The sequence below is a fragment of the Plecotus auritus genome, assembly GCF_963455305.1.
Source record: "Plecotus auritus genome assembly, chromosome: 6".
NCBI lineage: Eukaryota > Metazoa > Chordata > Mammalia > Chiroptera > Vespertilionidae > Plecotus > Plecotus auritus.
In genome coordinates this window covers 36,950,578-36,972,424 of record NC_137773.1, presented here as the reverse complement: position 1 = coordinate 36,972,424, position 21,847 = coordinate 36,950,578, and the positions used below count along the sequence as shown (strand labels likewise).

The 21,847-nt window shown below is 40.1% G+C and overlaps 1 protein-coding gene across 1 annotated transcript in view; it reads left to right on the top strand.

Moving 5' to 3' along the window:
- The window catches only part of RAD50 (RAD50 double strand break repair protein), an 80,293-nt gene that overhangs the window by 56,106 nt on the left and 2,340 nt on the right, over positions 1-21,847 (top strand). The window contains exons 21-23 of the mRNA XM_080672877.1: positions 1,723-1,947; positions 19,533-19,618; positions 20,156-20,298. Coding sequence (XP_080529003.1) covers positions 1,723-1,947; positions 19,533-19,618; positions 20,156-20,298 — 454 coding nt within the window. The remainder of the gene's footprint in view (positions 1-1,722; positions 1,948-19,532; positions 19,619-20,155; positions 20,299-21,847) is intronic.

The following is a 21,847-nucleotide window of genomic DNA, read 5'->3' as shown; positions in this document are numbered from 1 at the left end:
CTGGGCTGGCCGGGGGGAGGGGCTGTGGGTGGTTGGCTGGCCAGCCCCGCCCCCAATTGGGGTGCTGGGGGCCCACCAGGGCGGGGGGGGGTGGCGGAGAAGGGGGCGGGGATCGGGCCTGGATCAGGCTGGTTGGCTGCCGCAGTAAGCATCATAGCCACCGGTCGTTCTGGTCGTTCCACCGTTCAGGTCGCTGGGCTTTTACTACTATATATATAGATGACAACCATGCAGATTTGTGTGGGGTTTTTTTTATTCTTAAGATTGTCCTGATTCTTCTTTCATCTGGTTTTATTGGTACTTACTGTAGTTTCTACCTTCCTGGTGCAGCAGAAAAGATTTTGTTCTTGCCTTGTCTGCCTTAGAGTTAGTTGCATTAAGAATTCTGTAAGAACCAAGGTGTTGCTAAGGCATTAGACTGGTATAAAAGGCTGTACTCACCAAATTGATTTTTTAACGGCCTCAGTTGATTAAATTTAGGTCTCTCATTCAGCCATTCCTTATAGATTTTTCATTTGTTTGACTTTACACAGAAATATGAATCAAAGAATGCTTTTGGTTTTCTAAAGTATATAGTAAACTGAAATTTTAATTTATAAAACATTACAAGTGGTTAACGCTGTTATTAGTTTAGCTGTTTAAAATCTCTTTCCTATAATGAGAAAATCAGACTTTTTAGCTGGAAGAGCTCTTCATCTTTAGCTTCTTCATTTTTTTATATATTAGGACACTGAGACTCAGGGAAAATATTCACAGTAAATTTTGATGAAAGCCAGGAATGTGACCCAGATATCCTCGCTCCCAAGCCTCAGCTCTTTAACGCTATAATGTTAGTGCTCCTGGTTGCAATTTGGAAAAAATAAAACGTTTAGAAGAAACTTTTAAATGAAACAATTTATTCTTTGCTACTGAAGAGCAAACCAGATTTTTATTTTATAATTCCTTCTGTGGTTGGTATATAGCAGTGCTTTTTACATCCATTCAGTCTACTAAGTACAACTGCTCTTTTTCAAACCTTCCTTCAACCAGAACACAACAGAAATATCAACAAAAGGACAATCAGGCCAATTCTGTAAGGATGTTCATAAACTTGACAGCAGTGCCTGACACATAAGAGGGTGCTTAATAAGGAACTGTTAAATGAATGAAGATTTTTTAAAGCATATATTAAAACTGTATTATCTACTAAGTTTGGGTATTTTACTTTTTTTGTTCAGAATTATGTTTGTGTGAGAAATTTTTTCATACAGGAATACAAACTTTTAGTAGGTGTTACTATAGAAATTAATAGTTTGAAATAAAATTATATTTGTCTTTGACAATGTGAACAAAATCATGACACCTATTATTCAATAACTCCTCATTGTACACTCTCAGTTCACAGTCAGAAGTTTGTGAATTTCTAATATTAATCACTAAGAATGCTTTATTTAGTGTCTAAAAATCCGGAACTTTCTTATTGCTCACATGTTATGAGAGTTCTTTATTCAGCACAGAAAAATCAACTGTTTAGAAAGCTGGATGCTTCAGATATTTGGAAGTAAGAAAATTTTCTTTCGTACTGAAGACTTACATAAAAAGCAAGGAAAGACTCTGTTATCATATGCTGATTGCTAAGGAGAATGCTAAGTGATATTTATCTCTCTAAAGAGATCTGGCTTTTCCACTTCAAGCTGCCAAAAGCTAAAAATGGTCCTCATTTGTCATTTTTCCCTTTTATAGTGAACATCAGAACTTGGAAGAAAAAATAGAAAATATAAAAAGAAGTCACAGTTTGGCAATAGGGCGACAGAAGGGTTATGAGGAAGAAATTATTCACTTTAAGAAAGAACTTCGATCACCTCAGTTTCGAGATGCCGAGGAAAAGTATAGAGAAATGATGATTGTTATGAGAACAACAGAGCTTGTGAACAAGGATCTGGACATTTATTATAAGACCCTTGACCAGTAAGTAAATGGACTGGGAATTTGATCCCCATTGTAGTGAATATCAACTAGCATATTTTAGTCATATTTCCCTCTTTTTAATTATATGTCATACATGCCAAAGAATGGAAAATACATATATTTATATGTGTACAACAAATACTGAAGTTATAAAGGTAAGTTATAAAGCATATTAATGCTAAGGAGTAGTCATGATACCCCTCCTCACACACACCCAATCCAGGAACTCTACCATTATCACTAACTGGCATCCTCTTAAATGCCCCTCTTTATCTCAGCCTTTGTCATCCCCACTCCTTGTAACCTCTGGCACAGATTTTTGTTTTATATGCTTTAAAAAATAATAATTTTAGCCCTAACCTGTTTGGCTCAGTGGATAGAGCATTGGCCAGCAGACTGAAGGGTCCCAGGTTCGATTCCGGTCAAGGGCATGTACCTTGGTTGTGGGTACATCCCCAGTAGGGGGTGTGCAGGAGGCAGCTGATCGATATTTCTAACTCTCTATCCCTCTCCCTTCCTCTCTGTAAAAAATCAATAAAATATATATTTTTAAAAATAATTTTATCGCATGCATGTAATTTGAGCTAAAAAAATATATTCTGTATACTCTTCTAGGATTTGCTTTTTTAAATTTTGTTTTGCTTTTGCTTATGTTGCTTAGAGCTGTTGTTCATTCATCTTCACTGATATATAGAATTCTATTGTGGGAATAGACCAGTAAGTATCCATTCTCCTATAGATGGACATTCGGTTGTTTCTGGGTCTTCACTAATATCACCCTTTCTGCTGGGAACATCCTTGTATGTCTTCTGGAGCAGAGGTGTAAGAGAGTCCCTAGAGTATATGTGAGTTAAAGGTTCCGAGTTGAAGGGTATGCTCAATTTTACAAAATAATGTTAAGTTTTTTGCCAAAGTATTTTTACTAATTTGCACCACTAGCAGAATATAAGGATTTTTTAAACACATCTTCTGACATTGATTTTTTTTCAGTTTCTTAATTTTTGCCAATCTGAGTTTAAAATGGTAAATCTTCGTGGTCTTCGTCTGCAGTCCCCTGATTTCTAATATTGCTGAACATATTTTTCATGTTTGACCATTTTGCTTCCACTTTGAAATGTTTGTGTCTTTTACCTCTTTTTAATGTATTATTAGTTTTGTTTCTTTTTCCTTACTCCTCACCCAAGGGTATGTTTATTGATTTTAGAGAGAGAGGAAGGGAGAGAGAAACATTTCGTGGCCTCTCGTATGCTCCCAACTGGGGATCAAACCCACAGCCTGGGTATGCACCCTGATCAGGAATCAAACCCGCAGCCTTTTGGTATATGGGACGACACTTCAACCAATTAGGTCACCCAGCCAGGGCTTTCAGTCATCTAATTGATTTGCAGATGTTCTTTATCTCTTCTGCATTTTAATTCCTTTTAAGTTACATGTATTACAAATATTTTTTTCAAACTTCTCATGTTTATCTTTTCACTTTCTTATAGTGTCTTCAAGTGGATAGATTTGATTACAGGGTCATTGAATTTACCAGTCTTTTCTTTTTTGGTTAGCTCTTTTTTTGTCTTAAGAAATCCTTCCCTACTCTTGTGTTTCCTTCTAAAAATTTTAAAGTTTTGCTTTTCACATTTAAGTACATTTAAGTATATAATCCTAAATGGAATTTTATGTACAGCGTCAGGTAGGAATCCAATATCACTTTTTCCCTTGTGGCTAACCAGTTGTCCTGGCTCTGTGTAGTGAGGAGCCTATCCTTTTCTTAATGATCTGCAGTGTTACATGGGTCACTTCGGGTTTTCCATCTGTTTCATTAGTCATTTTATCTATCTCTGTGCCATTGCCTAGACTGCCTTATTTCCTACATCGGTATAATATATTCAGCATATCACAGAATTTGTTTTTTTTTCTTTCTTGATTAAGGTATGTCATGTGTCCTTATCCCCCCCATTCCTCACCACCCCCCCCCCCAGAATTTGTTTTTTATTCAGTCTGACCATCTTGTTCTTTTCACTAGTGAATTTAGTTCTTTCAATTCACAAATTTGTTTCTGTCTTTTTTTTTCTACTTTCTGTCTTCTGTGGAATTTTTCTTTATTTCTCCTTTTTCCCTTCTTTGGGTTGTAAATGATATATTCCACTTCAGTTATTTAGGTGTTTACCTTTAAATTTTTTTTTAAATATATTTTATTGATTTTTTACAGAGAGGAAGGGAGAGGGATAGAGAGTTAGAAACATCGATCAGCTGCCTCCTGCACACCTCCTACTGGGGATGTGCCTGCAACCAAGGTACATGCCCTTGACCAGAATCGAACCTGGGACCTTTCAGTCTGCAGGCCGACGCTCTATCCACTGAGCCAAACCGGTTAGGACTACCATTAAATTTTTAACATGCATATTTTAAAATCAGATACAGCCCTAGCCAGTTTGGCTCAGTGGATAGAGCATCGGCCTGGGGACTGAAGGGTCCCAGGTTCAATTCCTGTCAAGGGCATGTGCCTTGGTTGCAGGCACATCCCCAGTAGGGGGTGTGCAGGAGACAGCTGATCGATGCTTCTCTTTCATCAATGTTTCTAACTCTCTATCCCTCTCCCTTCCTCTTTGTAAAAAATCAATAAAATATATTTTTAAAAAATAATAAAATCAGATACATTGATTCTTAAAGTGGTTCTGGAGCAGCATTATCAGTATCATCTTGGAACTTATTAGATAGGAAGGAGGGGTGGGGACTCAGTTGCACACCTACAGGGTAGAGATTAATAAAGATAGCTCGGCTTCCAAGTTCCTCTCTGAGGAGTGGGATGTGAAAATGTGGAGAAAAAGAAACCCTCCTGCCTTTTTGGTGGGATTGCAAATTGGTGCAGCCACTGTGGAAAACAGTATGGAGGTTCCTCACTAAATTTAAAAATAGAACTGCCTTATGACCCCAGCAGTCCCACTTCTGGGTATTTATCTGAAGAAATCCAAAACACTAATTTGAAAAGATACATTCACCCTTAGGTATCCATGAATAGATGAATGGATAAAGAGGATGTGGTACATATATACAGTGGAATATTACCTTGCCATAAAAATGAATGAAAACTTGTATTTGCAACAACAGGAATGGACCTTGAGGGTATTATGCTAAGTGAAATAAGTCAGACAGAGAAAGATAAATACCATATGATTTCACTTATGTGTGGAATCTAAAAAGACAAAACAAAAACAAACTCATAAATACAGAGGACAAACTGATAGTTGTCAGATGGGAAGGGATGGGAAAGATGGGTGAAAAAGATGAAGGGAGATTAAGAATGTAATGACTAAACCCTGGCCTGTGTTGTCCAGTGGTTAGAGCATTGGCCTGCACACCGAAGGGTCACAGGTTTGATTTCCAGTCAAGGGTATGTACCTGGGTCGTAGGTTCGATCCCCAGACCCAGTTGGGGCATGTGCAGGAGTCAACCAATCAATGTATCTCTCTCACATTGATGTCTCTCCATCTCTCCCTCCCTTCTCTAAAAAAAAAAAAAAAATGGAAAAAATATATCCTGATGGGAATTAAAACAACAAAAGAATCTAATGACCAATTGGATTAATGACCAATAATACATTTAAAATGGATAAAACACAAATGTTTCAAAGAGGAAACAAAATAATCAAACATGAAAAGATGTTCAGCAACATTGGAAATCAGGGACTGAAGTGAAGATAACAAACTGCCACTTATAAAAGTAATTATGAGGTATACAAATTATAGGGTATATAAATGCCTAAATACTATGTTGTATACCTGACACTCATATAATAGTGTGTCAACTATAATCTTAAATAAAATTTTTTAAAATCAAAAACTCACTGAAATTTTTTTTATATATATATATTGATATTTCACAGAGAGGAAGGGAGAGGGATAGAGAGCTAGAAACATCGATGAGAGAGAAACATCGATCAGCTGCCTCCTGCACACCTCCCACTGGGGATGTGCCCGCAACCAAGGTACATGCCCTTGACCGGAATCGAACCCGGGACCTTTCAGTCCACAGGCCGATGCTCTATCCACTGAACCAAACCGGTTTCGGCTCACTGAAATTTAAGAAACAAAAAAAGTGACCCAGAAGAGAAACCAAGATGGCGACATAGGTAAGCACCTAAACTGCTGCCTCGCACAACAATTTCAAAACTCAACTAAAAAACAGAACGGACACCATCCAGAACCACAGGAAAGCTGGCTGAGTGAAAATTCTACAACTAGAAGGAAAGAGAAAAGCTCACAGAGAATTGGAGGTACGGCAAAGGGTCTTTGTGCGCGCAGAGAGGAAGGGCGGCTGAGAGCCTGGCTGACTTTCTCTGGCGGAAGGGGGAAGGAAGCCCCCGACCGCACTGAACCCCAGTTCTGACTGCACTGAACCCCAGTCCCAGGCGAAACCCCGTGGACCCAGGCTCATACAGGGGGAGTCTGGACTGTCAGGTAGAGAGAAAGGCACCCAGAGACTCGGGAGACCCGGGGGAGACCCGGGAGAGCCCCGGCAGGCAGGGTTCCAGAGGTGCGCGCGCCAGTGTGCACAAAGGCTGCGGAGGTTGCTACAGGCTTTCCCTAGCAGAAGGGAGTCCGAAGCTCCTGACTGCACTGAGCCCCAGTTCTGACTGCACTGAACCCCAGTTCCAGGCGAGCCCCTGGGGACCCACGCTCTTGTTGGGGGAATCTGGACTCTCGGACGGAGACTCGGGAGCCAGGGAAGGCAAAGGTCGGCAGGCGCGCGCATGCCAGTGCGCACAAAGGCTGCGGAGGTTGCCACAGGCTTTCCCTAGTGGAAGGGAGTCCGAAGCCAGGGAAGGCATAGGTCTGCAGGCGCGCACGCACACAAGGGCAAGGCTGACTGGGAGCCAAGACTGTCTGCTCCGCCCTGAGACTCCACCCCATCCAAGCTGAACACAGAGGCTATTGCAATTTGGCAAGTCTAATCCTATAAGGCTGTCTCCAACACTGAACTTCTCCCAGCGTAGACACAGCTGATCCTTACAGCCAACTGGCCTGGAGGTCAATTCCTCCCAGTGATACCAACAACAATCAAGACTTAACTACAACAAGGCTGTACACACAGTCCACAAAGGGGTGCACCAAGAGTGTCCACCTCAGGTTAACTGGGGAGGCCGACCCACTGGGCCATATAGGAAACCTAGCACACAAATCTACCCTACCAACTCAGGGAAGCAATGAAAATGCGGCGTCAAAGAAACAGATCACAAACGAAAAAAATGGAGGAAAACAAACGACTGGATATAGAATTCAAAACCACGGTTATAAGGCTTTTCAAGAATATCCTAGAAAAGGCAGATAAATATAACGAGACCCTCGAAGATATGAAAAAGGACCAACTAGAAATTAAACATACACTGACTGAAATAAAAAATATTATACAGAGACCCAACAACAGACTAAAGGAACACAAGAATCAAGTCAAAGAATTGAAATACAAAGAAGCAAAAAACACTCAACTGAAAAAGCAAAAAGCAAAAAAAATCCAAAAAGTTGAAGATAGTGTAAGAAGACTCTGGGACAACTTCAAGCATACCAACATCAGAATTATGGGGGTGCCAGAAGAAGAGAGAGAGCAAGACACTGAAAACCTATTTGAAGAAATAATGACCGAAAACTTCCCCCACCTGGTGAAAGAAATAGACTTACAAGTCCAGGAAGCACACAGAACCCCAAACAAAAGGAATCCAAAGAGGACCACACCAAGACACATCATAATTAAAATGACAAGAGCAAAAGACAAAGAGAATATTAAAAGCAGCAAGAGAAAAACAGTTAGTTACCTACAAGGGAGTACCCATACGATTGTCAGCTGATTTCTCAACAGAAACTATGCAGGCCAGACGGGAGTGGCAAGAAATTTTCAATGTGATGAATAGCAAGAACCTACAACCAAGATTACTCTATCCAGCAAAGCTATCATTCAGAATTGAAGGGCAGATAAAGAGCTTCACAGATAAGAAAAAGCTAAAGGAGTTCATCACCACCAAACCAGTATTATATGAAATGCTGAAAGGTATTCTTAAAGAAGAGGAAGAAGAAAAAAATAAAGATAAAAATTATGAACAACAAATACATATCTATCAACAAGTGAACCTAAAAATCAAGTGAATTAAAAACCTGAGGAACAGAATAATCTGGTGAATATAATAGAATCAGGGACATAGAAAGGGAGTGGACTGGTAATTCTCAGGGGAAAAGGGGTATGGGGGGGCTCAGGAAGAGACTGGACAAAAATCATACACCCATGGATGAGGACAGTGGCGGGGAGGTAAGGGCAGAAGATGGGGTGGGAACCGGGTGGAGGGGAGCTATGGGGGGAAAGAGGAGAAACAATTGTAATAATCTGAATAAAGATTAAAAAAAAAAAGGCAACCCAACCCTTGAATTTGACAAAATGGAGGTTGTTAATGATTTTGAAGTGCAATCTTAGTGGCTTGGTTGGAAGTAAAGCCTTGAAGTTGGATGAGGAAAGGATGGGTGGTAAGAAATGGAGACAGCGAATATAGATACTTCCTACAAAAAGTTCTTCTGTGAAGGGGAGTAAAACAATGGGGTGATAGCTTGAAGGGTCTAGTTAGGTAGATAGGTTTGGTTTTAAATTTTACTTGCACATATTCTGCTACTAGGTAGCTCCTGTACTTAGTACACTGACTGCAGACCTGGTTTCATGTGTATTAATTAAATAGAACACTACAGCTAGAGGCCTCCAGCTGTTCCTGCAGACGCAGAGAGCCAGTGGTGGCCACAAGAAGAGGAATGTCCTCGGTAATGCACATGCTCATTCCCAAATCCCTCTTCTGTCTTCTCATCAGGGAAGATGAGATATCATAATCTGTCCCTCCTGCAAACAGTCCAACAGGGGAGACCATTGTAGGTGCCCCATAGTCTATGTTTGACCTGGGCCTTTAATAAGGAAGGACATTTCAGTAGAGAAAAAAATGCCTCAATCACAGAGACATCACATAACCAACCGATGGGGGTGAGAGGGTTTGGTGTGGCCAATCAGGGGCTTCTGGGGGTAGGGAGGTGTAGGGGCTTTCTAGCAATTTGGGCTTACTGAAGGATCAAATCCAAGCTATTTACTGAGGTCTTTATCTGGTAATCAGATGGATTCTACTAAGTGAGAAGAAAAGAACTGGTACAGATTTTCCCAAAATTGAGTCTTTGTAGGCTTGTGCTTGCAAACAGTGGCCTTCTTAAGGTTTATACTCTGAGCCTTAAATTTGCCTTCTCACATAGAAGGTCCAAAATTTCCCTCATTGTTTCACCTCTTAGAATGAAGCATGCAGTCAGTGTAGTTGTTGCATTTAGCTGTCTATTTAAGGTAACACAGGAAATTAGCAATGCATTTTCAAGAAAAGCTGATTACCATCTGTTATTAGTAATCATCTAGAAACATCACTGGTTATAAGCATTGCCAATGGTCAGAGACACTTGCACTGGCTGAGAAGAGGAAAAACATCATTTAGAATGTATTGCTCCTTGACCCTTAAAGAACATATCAATTAAATGATTTTAGAATATGTCAGAGTACATTGTTCTACCTTATACCAATCTTACACTGTCATTCTTCCCCAAACGTGGAAGCTTGCATATTAAGCCACACTTCTGCTGAGATTCCGTGGAAACATGTAACTTTTACAGTTTTGTATCCAAGGTAACCAACTCTCTGTGTATCTGTTGAGAGTCTGGCTCTTTGAATGCATGGATGGCTTAGCCAGGGCTCATTTTTCAACCACTATTCTTGTTGGGTTTTTTTTGTTTGTTTTTTTAAATATACTTTATTGATTTTTACAGAGAGGAAGGGAGAGGGATAGAGAGTTAGAAACATCGATATGAGAGAAGCATCAATCAGCTGCCTCCTGCACACCCCCCACCGGGGATGTGCCCACAACCAAGGTACATGCCCTTGACCGGAATCAAACCTGGGACCCTTCAGTCCGCAGGCTGACGCTCTATCCACTTAGCCAAACTGGTTAGGGCTCAACCACTATTCTTGTCTTCACCATGTAGCAGCAGTTTTACAGCACTGAGTCCCTCTAGCATCAAGCCAAAACCAAAAGATAGCCAGAGACTTTTCACACTCACTGCAGTGTGTTTTTTTAACCAAATGTTTATCTTGTGATAATGGTTGAACCATTGCTTGAATTTTATTTATTTATTTATTTATTTTTTTTAATAAATCTTTATTCAGATTACAATTATTTCTCCTTTTTTCCCCCATAGCTCCCCTCCACCCATTTCCCACCCCACCTTCTGCCCTTACCTACCCCCCACTGTCCTCATCCATAGGTGTATGATTTTTGTCCAGTCTCTTTATGAACCCCCCCATACCCCTTTCCCCCTGAGAATTAGCAGTCCACTCCCTTTCTATGCCCCTGATTCTATTATATTCACCAGATTATTCTGTTCCTCAGGTTTTTAATTCACTTGATTTTTAGGTTCACTTGTTGATAGATATGTATTTGTTGTTCATAATTTTTATCTTTCCTTTTTTCTTCTTCCTCTTCTTTAAGAATACCTTTCAGCATTTCATATAATCCTGGTTTGGTGGTGATGAACTCCTTTAGCTTTTTCTTGTCTGTGAAACTCTTTATCTGCCCTTCAATTCTGAATGATAGCTTTGCTGGGTAGAGTAATCTTGGTTGTAGGTTCTTGCTATTCATCACATTGAAAATTTCTTGCCACTCCCGTCTGGCCTGCATAGTTTCTGTTGAAAAGTCAGCTGACAGTCGTATGGGTGCTCCCTTGTAGGTAACTATCTGTTTTTCTCTTGCTGCTTTTAATATTCTCTCTTTGTCTTTTGCTCTTGGCATTTTAATTATGATGTGTCTTGGTGTAGTCCTCTTTGGATTCCTTTTGTTTGGGGTTCTGTGGGCTTCCTGGACTTGTAAGTCTATTTCTTTCACCAGGTGGGGGAAGTTTTCGGTCATTATTTCTTCAAATAGGTTTTCAGTATCTTGCTCTCTCTCTTCTTCTGGCACCCCCATAATTCTGATGTTGGTATGCTTGAAGTTGTCCCAGAGTCTTCTTACATTATCTTCAACTTTTTGGATTTTTTTTTTTGCTTTTTGCTTTTTCGGTTGAGTGTTTTTTGCTTCTTTGTAATTCAATTCTTTGACTTGATTTTTGTGTTCCTCTTGTCTGTTTTTGGGTCTCTGTATAATATTTTTTATTTCAGTCAGTGTATGTTTTATTTCTAGTTGGTCCTTTTTCATCTCTTCGAGGGTCTCGTTATATTTATCGGCCTTTTCTAGGATATTCTTAAAAAGCCTTATAACCGTGGTTTTGAATTCTATATCCAGTCATTTGTTTTCCTCCATTTCTTTTGTTTGTGATCTGATTCTTAGACGCCGCATTTTCACTGCTTCCCTGAGTTGGTAGATTTGTGTGCTAGGTTTCCAATTTGGCCCAGTGGGTCTGCCTCCCCAGTTAACCTGAGGTGGACACTCTTGGTGCACACCTTTGTGGACTGTGTGTACAGCCTTGTTGTAATTAAGTCTTTATTGTTGTTGGTATCACTGGGAAGAATTGACCTCCAGGCCAGTTGGCTGTAAGGATCAGCTGTGTCTACGCTGGGAGAAGTTCAGTGCTGGAGACAGCCTTATAGGATTAGGCTTGCCAAATTGCAATAGCCTCTGTGCTCAGCTTGGATGGGGTGGAGTCTCAGTCTTGGCTTCCCGTCAGCCTTGCCCTTGTGAGCACGTGTGTGCCTTCAGTCCTCTGCTTTCCCGGCTCCCGATTCTCCGCCCGAGAGTCCAGACTCCCCCCACAAGAGCGTGGGTCCCCAGGGGCTCACCTGGAACTGGGGTTCACTGCAGTCAGAACTGGGGCTCACTTCAGTCAGAACTGGAGTTCAGTGCCGTCAGTAGCCTCTCACTCCCTTCTCCAATTCTCTGTGAGCTTTTCTCTATCCTTCTAGTTGTAGAATTTTCACTCAGTCAGCTTTCCTGCGGTTCTGGATGGTGTCCGTTCTGTCTTTTAGTTGTAGTTTTGAAATTGTTGTGCGAGGCAGCAGTTTAGGTGTTTACCTATGCCGCCATCTTGGTTTCTCCCATTGTTTGAATTTTAAAAGCTGTTTTGTTTTGTGGTGTGTGTGTGTGTGTTTTGAGAGTCTGGCTAAAGGAAATTAATTCAGTAGTTTTAAGAATGTAATAGTCTTAAGGGTTTTATCTAGAAAAAGTGGTCTTTTTTCTTTTAAATGCACAACTTAAGTTTGGCAAATTAGGGATTTTGAGTTTGGCTCGGTAATGAAAATCATTATTAGTTTGGAACATGGTTCTCATGATACCATTTCCTCTATATGTGAGGGCTTCCACTGGCCTAAATGTTAGGAGACAGGAAGTTCTCATGGTGGTAAGTACCAGGGCAGCAGGGAAGAGTATCCATTGTAATCATGAATAACAATGGTCATAGCCAATTTCTTAACAAACTATATATCTCAAAGTTTGGTACAATTTTAAATACAAGGATAAAGATAATATTGTTAGAAAATGTCCTTTGTTAAATACAATCTTTTCTACTTCTTTCCAATTTTATTTTCATTAACTTAGTTTTTCATACTTCTGAACTCATTATTTTTTTTATTAGTAAGGCATGTTTGTATTTGGCCCTATTAATCAATACTCAATAAAATAGCTTGAGACAATGGGGAAATCCAGTTCAAGATTTGCCATTTTATGTGCATTAGTTCAAATTTTGCAAAATGGTAGCTAACCTTCCTTTGTACCTGGAGATGGTTTAAATAATGAAAGAAGCAGAACCTAAAGGTCTTTTCCTAGCAGGAAGGTTTTGGACTATTTAGATGATATTTTTCCAACCCCTTAGATACGTGCTCTCTAATTACTCCACATCAGACATTCAGTTCTTTGCTAATGGTTAAGTTCTGATTAAAATGTGGCCTCAGAACAGCAACAAAAACCCTGAACTATGGTCCTGGGGTGGCCTAATATGCTTCACTTGTGACATCAAACTAGAAGTATGTATACTTAGGAAAAAGATAATTTAGAAGCTTACAGAGCCTTTCATTAAGTGTGGGAGGCAGCTGGACAGCTTAGAACAAAAAGGAAAATCATCTCATTGCCGGGGCAGAAGCCCTGGTGCAAAGAGGAACTAAAGGACAGTGTAGTCAGCCGAACGTTTACAGGAGATGCTGCGTAAAGAAGGAAGAGGGACATGGATAGAAACAGCTGCACAAGTTACATTGGCCCATATCTCTTTCTATTTCTCTCTCTCTTTTTTTTAAATAGACTTTATTTAGAGCAGTTTTAGGTTCACCGCAAAATTGAGCAGAAAATACGGAGATTTCCCATATACTTCCCCCAACCTAATAACCATAGCCTCTCCCACCATCAGCAGCCATCACTAGAGTGAAACAGTTGAACCTACACTGACATGTCATAAGTCCATTGTTTACATTAGGGTTCACTCTTGTAATAACATCCTATGGGTTTGGACAAATATATAATGACTAGAGGCCCGTTGCAGGAAGATTCCTGCAAGAAGAGGGCTTCCTGCGGCTGTCTCTGCTGCCCCGCTTGCTTCCCTCCCTTCGCCGCCGCCCCGCTTGCTTCTCCACAGCTTCGCTCCCCTGCCCTCCCCTGCAGTCCTGTTCCCCCCCCGCCCCCTGCCGCCCCTGACTGCCCTGTCACCCCCAACTGCCCTCCCCTGCAGGCCATCTTGTGGTGGCCATCTTGTGTCCACATGGGGGCAGCCATCTTTGACCACATGGGGGTGGCCATCTTGTGTCTTGGAGTGATGGTCAATTTGCATATTACTCTTTTATTAGATAGGATATGTAGCTACCATTATGGTATCATACAGAATTGTTTCACTAGCGCATGTCTTTTTGTTTTTCTGGCCTCATGCTGTTCCATGCCTTCTTTCAAACAGGAAATTGGTAGGCCCTTGTCATTTGTGAGGATCATATCCTAAGACTTTCATTTATCACCAAAATTATCACTACCCTAAAGCTATCATTTGTCCTCATAATATGACATAGATTGTTACTGAAGATTGAAAGGAAATCTTTCAGATTAAATATAGGACCATATAATTTATAGACCACTACATTCTTAGCTCTTAGACCTTTCCATTCTCTTGTGGGAACCAGTTTTCACAAAATGTACCACTTCATGTGAGTTAGTATATGCATTTAACCAAGTGACGTGCACACCAGACACATGGTGGGGCTGATGCAGCTAACTAGATGACCACTTACCCACAACAGTTTCCAGCCCCTGAAATTCATATCTTTGCCTCAGCAGAATGATTGTTTACTAAAGGTCCTGGGCCTTCAAGGTCAATCTTAAATGTTAATTACAAAGTCCAGGTGCTTAAAGGTGTATGGAGTTCATCTCTGGGCCTGTTTTTGTTGATCAGCAGTCTACCCTCAGAGGGTTTCTGCCCAGTCCTGTGTCAGAGCCGCTTTTCTTACATAGCTCCCTCTTAGGTCAGACCCTCCTTGCTTTTACCTATATTATTGTAGTTTTCCCCACTTCTTTGTCCCTCCTACCCCCTTATATACTTTCACCAGGTTAATTTTCCTAAAGGTAGTTGTTTCTATTCCCTGCTAATTTTAGGACAGACTTCCACACCTGGCCTTTCCCATTTCATCTCTCAATATTCACTGTGATCTAAGCAAACTGAACATTTTCTTCCCTTAGGACACCTCAGATTTTCCCATGCTATTTCTCTTCCTTGGAACATTATCTTGATGAAGCCCTTCCCAAGCAGATGTAATTTTTCCTTCCTTGTACTCCATAATATTTTGTACAACTTACACGAGTTAACCCATTCAGCCTTATATTATAGATATTTATGCTTCCCGGTACTCACTCCATTACTATCCAAATCACAGAACATGGTTCACGTTGGACTTAGGTTTATTTCCATGACAATATCTAACATTTATCCAGCACTTAAGTATTAGTACATCAGTGACATGTTTTTATTTCCCTCACAGTGCTTTGGTAAGTATGTATACACAAATAGATCTTTTTTGTTTCTATGTGAATAGTATCACACTGTAGGTATTTTTCTGTTGGCTTTTTCTTTCACTTAACATGTAATGAAAATCTTTTATGTTCATATATGTAAGTACCTCATTTTTAATGGCTGCATAATATTCTATAAAATGGTTGTTGCCTACTTTATTTAACCACAAATGGACATATTAGGAAGTTTTTAAATGACTGCTACTACAGATAGTGCTACAGTGTATGTCTTTGCACACTTGTGCAGATACACTAGGAAGATAACTTCTTAGAAACAGAGTTAATGGGTCAGAGGGTATCTACATTTTTAAGTTGTTATTGCCAAATTGCCTTCCAAACACATTTACAAAATTTGTATTCATCAATAGTGTATGAACGTACCCATTTCTCTATATCTTCATATTATTACCCTTTCTAATTTTTGCCAGTCTGTTACACACACAAAAAATTGCTCACTTTAATTTACATTTCCCTATTTACTAGTGAGGTTAAACACTTTTTACATATGTTGGCTATTTGTATTTCTTCTCCAAGAATTACCTATTCATATCTTTTTACCAGTTTTTCTATTAGGTTGTCTTTTTCTCAATGATTTGTACCACTTTTTAAATATATATTCTAGATATTAATCCTTTTCACATACATTGCAAGTTAAGTTATTCCTAGTTTGTCATTGTCCTTTAACTTTACAGTATTGCTTGTGACTTTTAATTTTTAGGTAGGCAAATCTTTAGTCTTTCTTTATGGCTTCTGGATTAGATGGACCTCCCCAATCTTAAAATTATAAAAATGTTTTCTTCTGTTAGTTGTATTTAAATTTTAATCCTTTAATTAATTTGGATTATATTTGAGGTTTGTTAAAGGGTAGTGATATAAGTTAAAGTTTTTCCTTTCTCCAACACTACTGAAAGCTCTCCTATTGATTTAAAATGTCATTTATAAAACTAAAGTTCTGCAAGTATTTGGTTTTATTTCATTTCTTTTTCTGTCCTATTGTGATTTATTCTTTTGCATTATTCTTTGGAAATAAGAACTTTAGAGTCACCTTATGGATTTAATTTTTTAAATGTTTTTAATCTTGTTGGGAGTTGTGTTTGGATTGCATTTGCTTTATGGATTACTGAGGAGAGTAGACATCTTTGCAGTATTGGATCTCTCATTTTGGAATCTATAACTAGTCTCTTCTATTTAATCAGTTCCTATTGTAAAGTTTTATAGCTTTCCATTTAGAGCCTGTACCTTTTTGTTAGATTTTTTCCCTAGGTATTTATTTCATAGTTTTAATTGCCACTGTGATTAGGATCCTTTTTTTCTATTGTTTTCTATTGGATTTTGCTACTAGATAATACAACTATTTCTGTATGTTTATTTTATTTCTGACCACTGTGTTAGTCTTAATAGCTTTACAGTTGATTTCTTAGATTTTCTGAGTGCACAATTATATCACTTGCAGAAACAATGACATGCTTTGGGCTGCTGCTTCCTCTACTTCATTGTCTTCCTGAATTGTTAGGATATTATTTTAGGGTAGCCATAATAAGAGGCATCTTTCTCTTGTTACAATCTTTAGCAGTAACACTTCCGTATATTTCAACATTAATTGAATGCTGCTGTGGATATCTGATCGAATCATTTTGTCAAATTAAGAAAATTTTCTATTTTTCACTGAAGATTTTTATCAGAACTCAGTGTTATAACAAGTACTTTTTGGACATCTATTGAGATGATTTTTTTTCTCTTATAATCCATTAATACAATGAGTCAATTTTTTTTTCCTGTTGTACTGTTCTTGGGATAAATACTACTTGGTTTTGATATATTCTTTTTAATACCTCACTACTAAATGATCTTATATAGGTTATACTTTTTTTTCTCTATATTTCTTTTTAAAAAATATTTTTATTGATTTCAGAGAGGAAGGGAGAGAGAGATAGAAACATCATTGATGAGAGAGAAACATTGATCAGCTGCCTCCTGCACACCCCCTACTGGGGATCCAGCCCACAACCTGGGCATGTGCCCTGACCAGGAATTGAACTATGACCTCCTAGTTCGTGGGTCGACACTCAACCACTGAGCCACACAGGCCAGGCTCTACTTATATTTCTTTTTGCTATGTAATATTTCATATACTTGAGAGTTTTAAGTGTACCAATGTACCTTGAAGAATGGAGAATATTTAGTCATAAAACTATCTGAGCTTGGTGGCTTTAAAGATGGCATTTTGACTGCCATTTTAAAATTTTAATTATCATATTCAAGGGCTGTTAATAGTCTATCCACTTTTCTCTGATTCTGATGAAGTTACTGACATCATCATCTTAATGGGAAAATGGGTATAACCAAACCTAACTCTCCCAGTATTATAAGGATTAAATGAAATAATATGATTAAGCATATTAGTGCCTTCCATAAGTTACCACTATTATTATTGTTATTCCCTCAAGTGAGGTTAAACTCAAGACTAGACAGAAGGGATACAGCCAAGTAGCATCCGCTGTGTCTGACACAGCCCTTGGTGAATCGGGGTCTTTCTCACAGTGCTCGCTCAGCACACTACCCACGGGCCAGATGCACCAGCGCGGTTGTACAGGGAGACACAGCAGAGGTGTGTTTGCACCTTGGACCCCCTGCCTCAGCTGGAGCTTGTTCTCTACTTTGGGAATGTTTATTTATGTAAGATTTTTAACTTGAATGGAAAGATGACTTTTTTTAAAAGTCATTTGAAAAAACTATGGCTTACAACCTGGGCCAGGTGGTTCAGCAGGTTGGGCATTGTCCCGTACACCACATAGGTTGTGGGTTTGATTCCAGGTCAGGGCACATATCTAGGTTGCGGGTTCAATCCCCAGTTGGGGTGCATTCGTGAGGCAGCTGATCTATGTCTCTCACTTCGATGTTTCTCTCCCTCTCCCGTCCTCTCTCTCTAAAATCAATTAAAAACAAACAAACATATCCTCAGGTGAAGATTAATTAAAAAACAAAAAACTATGGATTACATTATTGGTCCCAAGAACATTCTCTGAGGGTGTGTGTGTGTGTGTGTGTGTGTGTATTTTATAGCAAATATTTAGACATTTTGTCTTCATTCTTTATTTTTTTATTAATCCTCACCCAAGGATATTTTTTTTCCATTGATTTTTAGAGAGTGGAAGGGAGAAGGGGGGTAGGGCAGGGAGAGAGAGAGAAACATCGATGTGAGAGACACATCAATTGGTTGCTTCCTGCACACACCCACGGTTGGGGCCAGGGATCAAATCTGCAACCCAGGTACGTGCCCTTGACCAGGAATCAAACCCGAGACCCTTTGGTGCATGGGCCAATACTCTAACCACTTAGCCACACTGACCAGTGCTGTCTCCGTCCTTTTAAAGGAGTATAAAATGTTAGCCTGAGACAGATGTATAAAGTAAAATATGGAGACTTGCATTCTCCTCATCAAGCAGAATATGGTTTTTTCCAGTCAATTACTTTAAAATCCTTCATCTGATACCTAAAATGTATTTATGTTGAGTCATTTCTTTCTCTTTGGCTAGTGAACCAGAAGATCATGAAGTGATTATGAAGAGGCAGAAGCATTACGTTCAGTTTCTTTTTTTGTGTGTATCAGATAAGAACCTTGCAAATGGAAGTGAGGCACCTCACATCCTCTGTGTGGCGGTGGCACTGATGTCTGCCTGTGTGTCACTGGGGCAGCGCTTGTTGGTTCATAAGCCTCCACAGAACCCCAGGGCTTTTTGGTGAAAGGTGACAATAGTAAGAACTGCATTAGCTTTTGAAGGCTACTTTTGTTTTTACAAACATTTATTCTTTTTAGTGTTCAGAAACTACTAGTTTTTTAAGAGTGTTGCAAGGGGACGGGAAGGGGTGCACATATGTTAGGATTTATGAATCTTTGACTAGGAAGGGAAAATAAAAGTTTTGAGGTTCAGCTCAGTTTAAGCCCCTAAATCGCCCTTTCTGTACCAAAGCTTCTAATAGATAAAAAGCTCACAGATCTGAGGAATAAAAGCAGCCTAAGAGACTGACTCTTGGTAAACCTTATTAGTAATTAAAGAGGAAAATGACAGCATTTGCAGAGATTTGCCTATTTCCCCATAGAGTAAGGGACCCTGTACACCTCCCTCCCCTCTTTACTCCCTTCCATTCAGCAGGTCTTCCTGTAACTGGTGGCCATCAGTGGAAACAGTCCTTCCAATAAGCCTAAGGAAAAGTCTACTAAAAACTGTTTTCTGAAGTGTTCACAGTGTTTATGTGTGTCTTTAAGGGAGTGTTTGTCATATCATAAAGAGTAAAAAAGGAGAGGGCAGGGACCCTGGAGCTCTGGAAACATGACGGCAGTTCTCATTATTAGCCAAGCAGCAAGGTCTTGGTCCTGGTTATTTTTTCTAGCTCTTACTATGTCCTACTTTTATCACTGAAATATCAGGGAAGTTACTTCGTGATATTGTTAGGATGTTACTTACATTATTATTATACACATTATATACTTCACATTTTAATATATTGCTGTTACATGTAATATGTTACCATATTATTCTATTAAAAGTATCACTGGCTTTTTTTCTAGAGCAATAATGAAATTCCACAGTATGAAAATGGAAGAAATCAATAAAATCATCCGTGACCTCTGGCGAAGCACCTATCGTGGACAAGGTACCGCGTGGTGTATCGCCATGCTCCTTCCAAAGCCCTGTCCCAGCTCCCACCCCACGGCTTCTCATCGTGCTGCATCCCCTCCTGGGCCCTTGCTGAAAATCTCTTTGATGTGTTCTAAGAATTCTTATCTTGACAACATCTTGTAGCAAGAAGAAATGCAGAGGTTTCTATTCCAGAGCCTGTAGGCCTTACATATTTGGCTACGATGCACATTATATTTAGCTGATGACATAATAAATTCTGTTGAGTGTCGATAGGGATAAGCCGAAATGCGATAAGAAGAAACCGTCAGGAGGAAACTCTTAGTAGAGTAGAACTAAGAAAGGCGGCGCTGAGACCAGGGTTGGGGTCTCTGGGTTGCTTCCCGCCAGGAATCCGCGGGAACCCTCTCAGCCAGAGGAAAGGTTCCAGACGAACCAGGTTTCCCCTGTGATGTCAGCCTCACACGTTGCTCCTGGGCTTATTTGATCATGTTGGCAAATGACAAAAGGCTAGAGTGTAGGTTCTTCTGAAATCTTCTTCCTTCTGTGTCAGATATTGAATATATAGAAATTCGGTCTGATGCCGATGAAAACGTATCAGCTTCTGATAAACGGCGGAATTACAACTACCGTGTGGTGATGCTAAAGGGTGACACGGCCTTGGATATGCGAGGACGGTGCAGTGCTGGACAAAAGGCAGGTACTTTAGAACCTAGGGGACACCTTCACCCAGGGACTCGACAGAGAGAAACAAATGTCAGTGCGGGGGAAGCCCCCAAGGCCACCCGGGGATGGTGGGAAGCTCCTACCGCGCTCCTGGCTGCCACGCTCCTGGCTGCCACGCTCAGGGTCAGGATCCGCTGCCCTCACTACACCCCCCCACTTCTAACCGGCATTTCCTGCAGCATTACATAAATTAGGCTTTTAGGAGGAGGGCCTGAACATTCTCACAGGATAGGCTAAATATAAAACAAGGAGCTGAAGACCATTCATTGTTTTACAGCATTCCTTATGAGAATAAGGTTACTGTGTCATTGATTGCAAGGGAGAGGTGTGTTTTAGAGTCAAGGACAGGCAGTATTAGCAAACTAGATCCTAGGTTGAGCCAGATGAGGCATTATAATAGATGAGCCTCTCATTGATAAAGCAGCCCCCTTATAGGTCCAAGTACCCCAACACCACCCAGCCTAGCCTTGGGGCCTGCAGACCACCACCCCCCCCGCCACACACACACACACACACACACTCTCAGCTGCTGGACAGGGCACCTGGTGCTACGTTAGGCTCTGGGAGGACAGCCTAGGTTGGGTATGGAGCACAGAGCAAATTAGAGGAAAGATGTTAGAGTGAGGAAAGTGGGGCCTGCATCCTTGGGGAACAAGACTGGGTATTCCCTGTGCACAGGTTGGTACCCAAGATGCCACAGATTCCTCCTTTCAGATTAGAAGCAAAAGATTATATTGATAGCATCTCTTTACCCTTGGTTTTAACAAATTATTAAAATTCTAGAAATAGATGCTCATATTACCCAAGTTATTTTTATAAATAGTTTTAAATTTTGACCTAAGACACTCCATGCATGTATGTATTTTGTTGTCAGCCCAGACAGCTATACTAGTTTAAGGCATCTGCAGATTATCGTAATCGTAGTCTGCAAAAAATGACAAATATGTGATCTATAATCAGTATCCCCTACTTGCTCTGGCGATTTTTAGTGGTAATTATGAATGGGAAAATATAGTTTGAAACATGTCTCTTTGGGTTAAAAATACTTTCAAAAATAATTTCTGAATAAAAGTAGATTTCCTGTAACTACTGTAAATTAGAAAAATTAATTTGTAGTGATTGGGGGAGAAGACAGAGAAATGGTTTGGTAGAGGTGGGCCAGGACCTCCATTAGACTCCACTCCGAGTAGTGGTGGGGAGGTGGCAGCAGTGGGTTCAGACACAGAGGAAGAAGTGTCTGTCCAAAGGGTCAAGCGCTCCATCAAAGAGAGACTGTCAACTGCTCTAGAATCACGAACTCACTGACTCTCCTTCACTTACACATTCAAGGGGAGGGGGACTTACAGCTCACACAAAGGTGGCTTAGACTTCCTAGAAGCGTCTTTCACTCTTAAATTGGTGTGCCTTGTGCCCTCAGATGGTTTCAGCTGGGCCTAAGGGGTTTATATTAGGTTTCTATTAACCATGGAAGTGCCTCAGTTTACTTTAGGTTGTTTGGATTTCCTACAGGTAGGCTTAA